The sequence below is a fragment of the Schistocerca serialis genome, chromosome 3 (genome assembly GCF_023864345.2).
Source record: "Schistocerca serialis cubense isolate TAMUIC-IGC-003099 chromosome 3, iqSchSeri2.2, whole genome shotgun sequence".
NCBI lineage: Eukaryota > Metazoa > Arthropoda > Insecta > Orthoptera > Acrididae > Schistocerca > Schistocerca serialis.
Genome location: NC_064640.1, coordinates 558,265,823 through 558,278,222, shown reverse-complemented (window position 1 = coordinate 558,278,222; position 12,400 = coordinate 558,265,823). Strand labels below are relative to the sequence as shown.

At 38.9% G+C, this 12,400-nt stretch overlaps 1 protein-coding gene across 1 annotated transcript in view; it reads left to right on the top strand.

Annotated features, from left to right (window-relative positions):
- LOC126470455 (DNA polymerase zeta catalytic subunit) overlaps window positions 1-10,593 on the top strand; it is a 231,430-nt gene extending 220,837 nt beyond the window's left edge. Inside the window, exons 28-29 of the mRNA XM_050098304.1 lie at window positions 444-672; window positions 9,951-10,593. Coding sequence (XP_049954261.1) covers window positions 444-672; window positions 9,951-10,097 — 376 coding nt within the window. The 3' untranslated portion in view covers window positions 10,098-10,593. The remainder of the gene's footprint in view (window positions 1-443; window positions 673-9,950) is intronic.
- The last annotated feature ends 1,807 nt before the right edge of the window (window positions 10,594-12,400 follow it).

Below are 12,400 nucleotides of genomic sequence, written 5' to 3'. Positions count from 1 at the left end.
GAATATTTCACCAGCACATCTTGGCGACATCATCAGGTGCTATTGATGTAGTGATCTGTCACAAGAGCTGCTCCTCCCTTTATACCTGCCCTCTATCCCCAACAGGTATGTCAATGAAATATTGTGCCAGTCAGATATGATCAACCAGCTGAAAACATGGAAAAATTCAAATAAACATCAGTGCAGAAATAATGTGAGACTTTACAGACTCGTCTAGTTTTTACAATTAACCCATAAGTTTTCTAGATTTTCGTGATCCACATGCCTAATAAAATGCTGCAGTGTTTTTCAGATTTGACTGTTATTAAATGTTATTAATTTTCATTTTCTGTCCATCAACAGGTATAGTACAATGCCAAGGAAAACTAGTGTTTACCTCTTTAATTTTCATTTTCTGTTAGTAGTATTTACCTTTTTAATTTTGATTTTGTGTGTATCAACAGGTATAGTACGATGCCGAGGAAATGTAGTGTTTACCTTCCAACAAAAATGTCTGACATAAGCAAAAAGAGCACCATTTCCCAATATTTTTCTACTGTCAACTGTGCTGTTTGTGATGAAGACACACAAACTGGACTTTGCTCAAAGTGCCAGAAACAGCCTCAAACATCTGCTCTAGTTCTGGCTGATAAAATTAGAGTCTGGGAAAGGAATAGTTATGCAGTTAATCAGGTAAAAGAATTAAAATTTTAATCTTAACATTTCTCGCTGCATCTTATTGCATGTTTTGATTCCATATTAGTTTGAGAATGCTTTCAGTGATTATTAAATGAGAAAAATTAAAAACACACACACACACACACACACACACACACACACACACACACACACATATTGGGGATAAATGTGGATAAATGTTTACACCTGCACAGGTGGTTTGGTATCAGTTGTACAGCTCTGATTCATACATCTCTGAGCTATCACATAGTTATACAGGGTGTTACAAAAAGGTACGGCCAAACTTTCAGGAAACATTCCTCACACACAAAGAAAGAAAATATGTTATGTGGACACGTGTCCGGAAACGCTTACTTTCCATGTCAGAGCTCATTTTATTACTTCTCTTCAAATCACATTAATCATGGAATGGAAACACACAGCAACAGAATGTACCAGCGTGACTTCAAACACTTTGTTACAGAAAATGTTCAAAATGTCCTCCGTTAGCGAGGATACATGCATCCACCCTCCGTCACATGGAATCCCTGATGCGCTGATGCAGCCCTGGAGAATGGTGTATTGTATCACAGCCGTCCACAATACGAGCATGAAGAGTCTCTACATTTGGTACCGGGGTTGCGTAGACAAGAGCTTTCAAATGCCCCCATGAATGAAAGTCAAGAGGGTTGAGGTCAGGAGAGCGTGGAGGCCATGGAATTGGTCCGCCTCTACCAATCCATCGGTCACCAAATCTGTTGTTGAGAAGCGTACGAATACTTCAACTGAAATGTGCAGGAGCTCCATCGTGCATGAACCACATGTTGTGTCGTACTTGTAAAGGCACATGTTGTAGCAGCACAGGTAGAGTATCCTGTATGAAATCATGATAACGTGCTCCATTGAGCGTAGGTGGAAGAACATGGGGCCCAATCAAGACATCACCAACAATGCCTGCCCAAATGTTCACAGAAAATCTGTGTTGATGACGTGATTACACAATTGTGTGAGGATTCTCGTCAGACCACACATGTTGATTGTGAAAATTTACAATTTTATCGCGTTGGAATGAAGCCTCATCCGTAAAGAGAACATTTGCACTGAAATGAAGATTTACACATTGTTGGATGAACCATTCGCAGAAATGTACCCGTGGAGGCCAATCAGCTGCTGATAGTGCCTGCACACACTGTACATGGTACGGAAACAACTGGTTCTCCCGTAGCACTCTCCATACAGTGACGTGGTCAATGTTACCTTGTACAGCAACAACTTCTCTGATGCTGACATTAGGGTTATCGTCAACTGCACGAAGAATTGCCTCGTCCATTGCAGGTGTCCTCGTCGTTCTAGGTCTTCCCCAGTCACGAGTCATAGGCTGGAATGTTCCGTGCTCCCTAAGACGCCGATCAATTTCTTTGAACGTCTTCCTGTCGGAACACCTTCATTCTGGAAATCTGTCTCGATACAAACGTACCGCGCCACGGCTATTGCCCCGTGCTAATCCATACATCAAATGGGCATCTGCCAACCGCATTTGTAAACATTACACTGACTGCAAAACCACGTTCGTTATGAACACTAACCTGTTGATGCTACGTACTGATGTGCTTGATGCTAGCACTGTAGAGCAATAAGTCGCATGTCAACACAAGCACCAAAGTCAACATTACCTTCCTTCAATTGGGCCAACTGGCGGTGAATTGAGGAAGTACAGTACATACTGACGAAACTAAAATGAGCTCTAACATGGAAATTAAGTGTTTCCGGACACATGTCCACATAACATCTTTTCTTTATTTGTGTGTGAGGAATGTTTCCTGAAAGTTTGGCCGTACCTTTTTGTAACACCCTGTATAACATGCCTTTTCAGGGGCACACCATACACCAAAATACAATGTGATCTTCAAGAATGTTGCACAATAAAGTTTTGTGTAAAATAAAATTGACTTTTAAAGGCTTAAAATGTGCAAGCCTACATAAAGAAAATTTTGTCCCCTGCTAAATTTTCTGATAGTGTTAGGCCTTCAAGGGTGTATAAGAGTATACACAGTCACTTCCAATAACAATATTTGGCTAAAATGTGTGACTTGTGGAAAGAATTGCTTTACTTAAATCAATTTCTCATTATAAAAATTGTGATAGTGTTGAATTGCCTATTACAGATGTTAATTGCAATGTTTCTGAGTATATACTTTATTTGACAAATGAAACCAATTTATTGAGGCTTATTTTATAACGAAACATGTGTATTCAAGTATGTTGTGGATACAAGAAGACTGAGTTTCAAGTGGCATGCCCCAATTTTATGGTAGCAAGATAGGCACAGATGAGCATACTGAAAGCAAAAAGAATGCTTATTGTTCTTTTCAAATGTAAATATGTTATGTGCAAGAAATTTGTACATTCCAGACAGACAGTAAATGCAACTATGTATGTCCAGGTACTCAGTTGTTTGAAAAAAATTGTGCGTATTTACCCAGGAATCTAGAATGTCTGAATCCTTCTTTCCTGTCTTTTTAGTATGACTATGACAAAGATGCAGTACATTGGATCTTTTGCCCCACCCTCCAAAGGTATGGGGTGGTCAAAAGGGTGTGCCTTAAGTGTAAGTGTAAGTGCTGAGCCCCCACCTCACATCTCCATTCCATAGCAACACCCTGTGTCTTTGATTCTCTGTATAATAGAATTGTCGCCAACTTCATCAACCACCCTGCCCACCATTGAGAAACCTCTGAAGGGTGAATTGGTTATCTGCCTTTTCTTCATAAGAAAAATCTTTTTTGCCTGATAATCTTTGGATAGAGGAGCTAATGACCTCACAGTTTGGTCCCTTAAAATTCCACTTATCATCTGTCCAATATCTCCAGTAAAAACTTCCAGTGCTGCTCCAGAGAATAACAAGAATGTTGGACATGATATACACACACCTTCGAGGGGACTACTTTCAAAATTGCTAAATCTATCTTAATATTATTTTAATTTTAAAAAAAATTCAGAAGTTTTCTCGTTACATTTTAAACATATACTGAACTTTTTAAGAAAGTAAATTCCTTCATTTCTGAAAAATTATTTTCTTCTTCCTGAAGTGCTCAGCTTCATGTTACATTGCATCAGTGTGTCATCACAAACCACTTATAAAATGCAACACAGACATAACAGCTGTTAATGACTGAAAAAAAATCCTGCCTATGCTTTCTTTCATTTTTGAGAAAAGAGAAATTCCTTAAAACATATTTTGGCCTAAAGTGTAGACACACCAGTATGTTTGTTGATCCATTGGGATACGAGACAGCAACCAGTCAAATATTTACCAAGCAAAATAGCTAAACAGCTGTATGTTTTGAGTAGTTATTTGATTTAGACAACGAGTTACGGAATCTCATTAATGTTATCTTCTGGGCCCTGCATATTACAAACAAGTATGCATGTAGTGTGTATCAAGGTATACCACAGTTGCATGGTCTCATCTTATCACCTGGTATGGTACATTCAGTCTCTGTTGATCCAGTGTGGATATGGGACAGTGGTTGGTCAAATATTTACCAAGGAAAAAATTGACCAGTTGCTGTCCCATATCCACAGTGGATCAACAGAGGTTGAATGTACCGTACCAAGTGATGAGATGAGCCCATCCAACTGTGGTATACCTTGATAAACACTACATGCATATTTCTTTGTAATATGCAGGGCCCAGAAGATAGCATTAATGAGATACCGTAACTGGTTGTCTAAATCAAATAACTTCTCAAAACATATGGCTGTCTGACATTTGCCCTTGGTAAATATTTCACTCGCCACTGTTCCATATCCACAGTGGATCAGCAGACACTGAATGTACCATACCAGGCAGTGGGACAAACTGGTGCAACTGTGGCATACCTTGATATACACTACATGTACAGTATACTCTTTTTAATATGCAGGGGCCTGAAGATGACATTAATGATATGCGGAAACTGGGTGTTTAACTAAAATAACTTCTCAAAATGTACAGCTGTTTGGCGATATTCCTCGGTAAATATTTGACTGAATGCTGTCCCATAACGACAGTGGGTCAATGTAGCATACCAGGTGATGGGACAAGCCGGTGCAACTGTCATATACCTTGATGTACACTACATGTATACTCCTTTTTAATAGGGGCCTGAAGATGGCATTAATAAGATGCTAAAACTGGTTGTCTAAATAAAATAATTTCTCAAAACATGCGGCAGTTTGGCAAATTCACTTGGCAAACACCAGTATCTGATTTCATGAAACAACTCAAGATTTATTTTATTTGCCATGTTATGGCGATATGTTCACTTTCAGCAAAGAGAGTGCATTTTTAATGTATGAGTGTCACTCCATCTCTGGATGGAATTCATGTGCCTACAATTCATCTTAACTTAGAATTTTGGATGACTGTTGTGACATGACAGAATCAAACCTACCATACACTTGTTGATACAACTCCAAATGTTAATCTTTCTGTTACTGGAGGAGATTGTATGGCTTCTACTGACTTAAAATCTTTCTGACACAACAATATTAGAAGTGATCACCAGTAATCCAATCAAATGAGTGCAGTGAATGTACTGGCAGCCCAGTGCATGTCCTCTTCATTCACTCACATCACATGAATGCAGTAATAATGGCTGTTTGGTACTGAGCAACTCTTTTTCTTCAAAAACATTCTTTTGTGTCTGAATTCAGTGAAATACCATGCACACACAATCACAAGAATCCTAAAATGCACTGATTCACATTCAAAGCCACTTTGTAATTGCAGAGCATGACAGTGGAAGCAGTTCCAGTACTTACAACAAAGTCACATTTATCTTGAAAGTGTGGCAGTATATCACAACAGTCATTCTCAAACATTTCCAAATGATACTTATATCAGTGAACTGACAAGGAAGTAAAAAGTTGGCTTATATCAGGGAAGCCACACAAACAATGTTCTGTATGTGTGTAGACATGCTTGCAGAGGAAAACAAAGTTTCTTCTTCTTGAAAACTAACAAAAAGATTGCCTCCAGATTTTTAAAGTATTTTTACTTTATGACTACGAACACCAATTGCCCACTTCACAAAACTGATGTTTTCAGGCCGTGACCAAGTGAAATGGTACAGTAGTAAGTCAATGGAATCATATTTAGAAGAATGATGGGTCATGGTATCCTGACTTAGGTTTTCCATGGTTACCTTAAATTGTTTAAAATAAATGCCAGGATGGTTCCTTTACAACAGCTTGTCCAAATTGCTTCTTCATCCTTCTCAATCTGATTGTTTACCATTTGGCTATCTGAGCACAACTCACAGCCAGACCCAAACTTCCATATGCCGTCTACCGTGCGTCTACGACTTGAACTCGTACATCCATTATGTATATTCCCGTATAGGTCAGACGTTATACTTAAAAGTCGCTTGCCCGGTATCGGCAGATAACCACAATATTGCAGTGCCTGTGTTATTCTGATTATGATGCAAAGTTCCTTTGGACATCAGAATAACCCAGGCACTGCAATATCGTATTTATCTGTCAATACCAGGCAAGCAACTTTCAAGTACAACTCTATGGGAGTATACATAATGGATGTACAACTTCAGGTCGTAGACGCATGGTTGACGACATATAGAAGTTTGGGTGTGGCTGTGAGTCATGCACAGATAGTCAAATGGTAAGACGACTGCTCATGATAAGCGGGAAATCCGGGTTCGAGTCCCAGTCCGGCACAAATTTTCATTGTCATCATTCCATTCTACAGCTGATGGTAGTCCTTATTCACAATTGCAAATTCATTTCATGTGTTTCATAACAGCTGTGGTCGCTGCAGTACCTATTCCTTTAGCCGTGCATGCAAGTCCAAAGGAACTTAGCGTCGTAATCAGAATAACACAGGCACTCAATATCTAGTTGTCATTTTAAAAAAGGTGTAAGAAAGTTCAAGATCCAGTAAGAAGTCATCAGTGGTTGAAAATACTGAATATAGTGTTCATTCTGCAGTGCAGCCTTGCTGTATCTACACTAAGTGCCCAAAGCTGAAGGAAGACAATGAATGCAATTGAAGTAATCAAAAGAGAAAATTAAGGAAAAACAACTTCTGCTTGATGGAACAAGGTAGAGTGCAGGACTGAGAAATGAAGTATGGAGACAGCAAATAACAGTTGAGATAGAAGGAAGAAGTAGATCAGTAGAAAAAGTAAAATACGATCCCAGGACATGTACGCAATTGCAGCAGGCATGGTCTATGCAAATAACAAGTCCCACCATGACCCTGCAGACATCACCACTTGTCATTAGCAAAAAGAACAGAACTGCAATGAGGCTGATCCTGGTGACCTTGCCTCTGCCTTTATATCTATCAGTGATGGAAGCACTGTCAATTATATGGAGCAAATGAGTAGATTAATCTCTGCAGCTGCTAGTGTCTCACATTCAGCAGAATGTACTGATACTCATGTGCTGAAATTAACTTTCTTGGCAGATTAAAACTGTATGACAGTCTTATTCTTACCCATTGGTGGTACTCCAACAACATAAACAGGAAAAGTATGAAGCTCTCAGCTGATCTGTGAGGCGTGCTCATGTTGTATGTCATGTAGTAGACTGTTGTCCACAAAAGTAAAAGATTCGGGTTCAACATTATTTCATATCAGAAGGGTTCTGAGCCAGAAGTATATGGAAAAAACATTTTAGTCAGGTGCCAACTGTAATAAGTAATGGATAATAATAAAAACACAACAGGGCTACTGATGAGCCTCTGAATAGCAAAATACTGTTGAATCTGAGAATAGTTGTCAGTGGTGAAGATTTATCAATGGTAGAGAGAGGTCAGAAGTAAAATGAATAAAAGAAAAGGATGAAGGAATGTAAACAATGATGAAAACATTAATTAAAGTTTCAAAAACTGGGGAAATTGTGTGTGCCTGTGGAGACACACACACACAAGAGAGAGAAGGCTCTATTGTCTCAAAATTTTTGTGATACATGATAACATAAATTTACAGTATTGTAATGTGGGAGATATTGTGTCACAAGTTGTTACATCTTTCATTAAAGAGCGTTTTTTCCCTATAGCACCTCCTAATGAATTGCATTAAACATGGTACTGTTAAAATATTGTAACCTGTTTAGATGAGGAATTCCTCTACTTGATGCCTGTTGGTAGAGATGTCATTACCATACACCTTACATTATATAATTCACATTAACTATTCCCACTGTTTGCAGACAAAATATTAAGACATTTTACTCCTCGCAGAAAGTTATAATATCACATATTATGTCATACTACAACACTTTTTCTCAACTTGCCACTATCATCAGTCAGGATTCAGCATTCTACCACCAACCACTGATTACTGAGTGAAATGATTGGAACTTCACTTATGCCAATAGGGAGGTCTGTAATTGCTGTTTCTCATTGTGGGAACTGGTACATTGTTTGCATGTGTGGGATATAATAATAGGCCTGATGGTCTGGTAGTAAAGCTTCTTGCTGGAAACCAAAAGGCAGCAGAACTGAAACCCATTGGAACGACGAAAGGTTTTTCAGTCTGCCTTTAAAATAGCCTTCACCTCCCAGTGATGTGAGGATTCACTGTGAATGACACAAAGTCCAGATTCCACTCTAAAGTGTAGACCCCCTTTATCTGATAGGGTTACTAAGGTAGGCTAGGACATGCAAGTCACTGAAGCAGTGTCCAATTGAAAGACATGCACCAGGCCATTGAACCACACAATATTATTGTTGTTATATATGACACCTAAATGGAAATGATTCTTAAACCCTCCTAGACCTCTTTAACTATATGAAAAAAATAACTTCCTGACTCCTCCACCATCAGCAGCAGGATAAAGACCTTGTAGCAGATGATCAGTGACTATCGTGTCTTGGTCTTAGACTTCAGGCAGCTCCTTAGTCCTTTTCTGTGTGTGGTCAGCATACATAAGGCCACTGGTGATAACATGACTCTCCTGGAGTCCACTACAACACAGGCTTTCCTGTGTATCATTAACTAATTGTGTTTTCTGCAATCTTGAGAAGGTCTGTGATACTGTGTGTAGGTAGGATAACTTCTTGTTGCTTTACACTCCTTCCTTTTATCATATTATTTTAGATATCGGGTTGGTAATATCCTGTTAGATTGTTTTAAATGAGAAACAGCAGTCCTTTAATGTTGCATTTTAAATGTGACCTGTTTTTAACTGCTGTAAATATGTATACATGGTAAGAAATCTCATTCATTATTTCCTGTTCATGGGAAATAATTGTCTTTTACTCTTCTGCCAGCCTCGCTGTGATCACATGACAGTAGTATCTAACAGCTAAGAAGGTAGAAGAGAGGACAGGAAACAATCAGTTATAAATTTTTGACCGAAAATCTATTTTTTGTTCTTGCCGATAATTCACATCATACTTTTAATCTTCCACATATTAGAATGAGGCTCATCATTTAAAATTTCAAAATGTAAATGAGATTTCTGATCCCCATTTTTAGTGATAAATTGAACTGGGTCCTGCATCTGCGGAATCTGAAAACATGATTCCTCAAAGCTCTCAATATGTTAAAAATTTGATAGACAGAAAACATAGAAAGGGGATAAGACTTGTCTGCTCCACTTTTATGGAGCCTTGGTGTGGCCTCAGGTTGACAGTGGTTACACAGTATATTGATCTGGACCCGTTATGATCTCTTCCCTGAGGGAATCAGGCTAGCTTTAGGGGCATTCAGGACCAGCCACATTTCCAGGTTCTGTGTCAAGGCTGAGTAGCTGCTGCTTCTCATCAGGCAACACCTATTCAGAATCCAGGCACATGCACATCATACTGTTGGCTATTCACTCATTTGTAATAAACTTTGATTCAAATGTTTCAATAGTGATTTTTATAGTTAGTTCCTTGCTTTTCATTTTTAGAATGTTACCCATGGTTCAATCAGGAAAACCATATTGATCTAGTCATGCAAATTCCTCTTTCAGAATTTTTCTGAGATCTACTTTATAATAAAACATTGATATATTATCATATATAATGAACAGTTTCTGAAAATTTGTTTAGGGTCCATTGTACCCATAGGTGAACACACAGTGTTTGCATTTATTTTTCCATAATATTTATTGGATACTCTGTCGGCACTTGGAGCAACATAGACATATTAAAAACTTGAATACACAGCATTGTGCAACATCAACACTGTGTATTCAAGTTTTTAATATTTTTCCTTAGTTAACTGCTGGAGAAATGCAAAAAAGAATATTAACAATGTTATACTGATTACTTAATGAGCATTACTTTTTTGCAGATTTGTCAGTCTTGTTGTGGACACCGTGGCCCTGTATCTTGCTTATCTCTGGACTGTCCAGTTTTATTTAGGAGGTATAGAGCTGCAAGAGACCTTGGTCAAGTGCCTTATGTGCATCAACTACAAGAAAAATTTTTTTCATTTTAAGCAGTCTTAAGAGCAGACACATATTTTGTAAATCAGTGCCTGATACTTATTTACCTTGTGATAAGAAACCAAATTCACACATGAAAGTGAAAATAATGAGCTTTATAGTTGTATGTTGCATCAGTACTAATCTAAACGCTTGTCTCTGGGAATTATTGTTCTCCTCTCCCGTCTCGTTCTCACTGCTTTTGATCTCTTGATTTTTAAAACTTTTTCTGTGCACTGTTATCTTCTTTATCTATTGCTCCCATTTCTTTCATTCTTTCTTTGCTTCTACCTGCTTTTTAAGTGCTAATCTTTGTGTTTTATTCTTTACCTTTTTACCATTTTCAGATTATTTTTATCTCTCTCTCTCTCTCTCTCTCTGTATGTGTGTGTGTGTGTGTGTGTGTGTGTGTGTGTGTGTGTGTGTGTGTTCTCCATCAGTTGAGTGAGATATGGTATCTCTTGTTGCATAGTTTTACATCAAGTATTGGCTGTGATAATATGGTGATATTTTAAGAAAATAATTTTTGTATTTCAAATATATATATATTAAATTAATTTTACAAAAATAAGTGCGCACATATGTTGTTTTCACCACTTGTCATCCCTTTCCTGTGTTCAGAAATCTTTTGTTGGATTGTCAAGTAGTCATAAATCATTCTAAGAAATGAAATACAACTCATAAACAGACCTCTCTTTCAGTAGACCACTTCACTTTGAAATGTTGCAGGAAAGTTCTGGTAGAATGTAAATACTTTTGGATTAAAAGAGAGAACTCACTGGACAGCATAAACATTGAGTTGTTGATAGTCCAACACAAAAAGAGAGAAAACTTGCTAGCTTTTGGAGTAGTCCTTTTCTTTTTCAAGCTAGAGTAAAACTCTCTCTCTCTCTCTCTCTCTCTCTCTCTCTCTCTCTCTCTCTCTCTCTCTCTCTCTCCCCCTCCCCCCCCCCCCCCCCCCCCACACCTATGCCCCTACATGCTGCTGGATAGACAAACAGGGTCAGCACCGCATTTTTGGCAGGTGGATTAGGTTGTGGTGGGGCTAGTGTCGGGTGGAGAAGGTAGAGGGACAGGGAGGTGGGAGGCAGGGAGAAGGATTGGGGTGGGTGGCTAGCAGCTCAGAGAGTAGCAGCTGGTTTGCCAGCTAGGATACGGGAGGAAGGAGTGGCAGATACACAAGCTAGGCGTATGATGCACAGTTGTCAGAACCAGTGGGGAGTGCCACATGCTGAAGGTGAGGTGTGGATATGAATTTGGAGAGGGTGACAGGACAGAGGAAGGGGACTCTGTTGGGTGAAGGGTGCAGGGGCTGTGGGTTACTGGAGATTGAGGCGAGGAAGATTATGGGAGTGGAGGATGTGTTGTGAGGGTAACTTCATGTGTGTAGTTCAGAGAAGCTGGTGGTGGAGGAGCGCCCAGATATAGTGGGGGGGGGGGGGGGGGGGGGGGGGCAGCAAACTGGGATATCTGCTCTGCACGGCAATTTCAGGGGGTGCCAAATTCACATTCTTGAAGAAGAAAAGCCTTGTTTCACAAAGTGCCTGGCATCCAGCACACATTGTTCTAGCAGTTATCCATATGATTTTGAAATGCATTCCTCTTGGTTTTTGAACACATTGAAGTTGAATTCTGATTGAATCATCGGTCGATTCTTGAGTGTATGCATAGTATATATGATGTGTCTGCCAGGAAATCCCCATTGCATATAGAAATAAAAAAAGACTTTCGAGCAGACAAAAGGGAATGGGGCTATACAAGCTGAGCCAAATAAAGCCAGATTGGTGAATGCGAATCGCTGTTTGTTTATGGGGTTGACTGGGTGTGCGAATGATAGACATTGTTATAATTATTAGCAAAATCCATAGATTCAGACTACCAGAGTGGAAATAAATGACTAACAGGAGTAACAGGTAAGAAAGATTACATATTAATCTTCTCAGTGAACCCAAGAAAATTGAACTTTGACAGAAAATTTTTGCCAGATCGCTAAAATACTAAGGGCCAGTTGTATAGTCTCTGGTTAGCAGCCGCTTAAATTGTATTCTTGGAATAGTGCAGGAAACATGTTGTACGAACATGTAAAGGTGCCTGACCAGAGAATAAATGCAGGATAACTGAACTGCTGATTTTGGCACAGTTCGTGAAATTAACTGGAGAATAAGTTTCGACAATGGCAGCAGTAGTTACAGAATTAGTAATGACAAGTTTGTTTGTTAGAACGAGGAAAGAGAAGAAATGGGGACATCACACGAACTAAATGGAAACAGGTGACAATTCCAAATTTATATAAAAATTTTGTACTACTTCTCTTCAA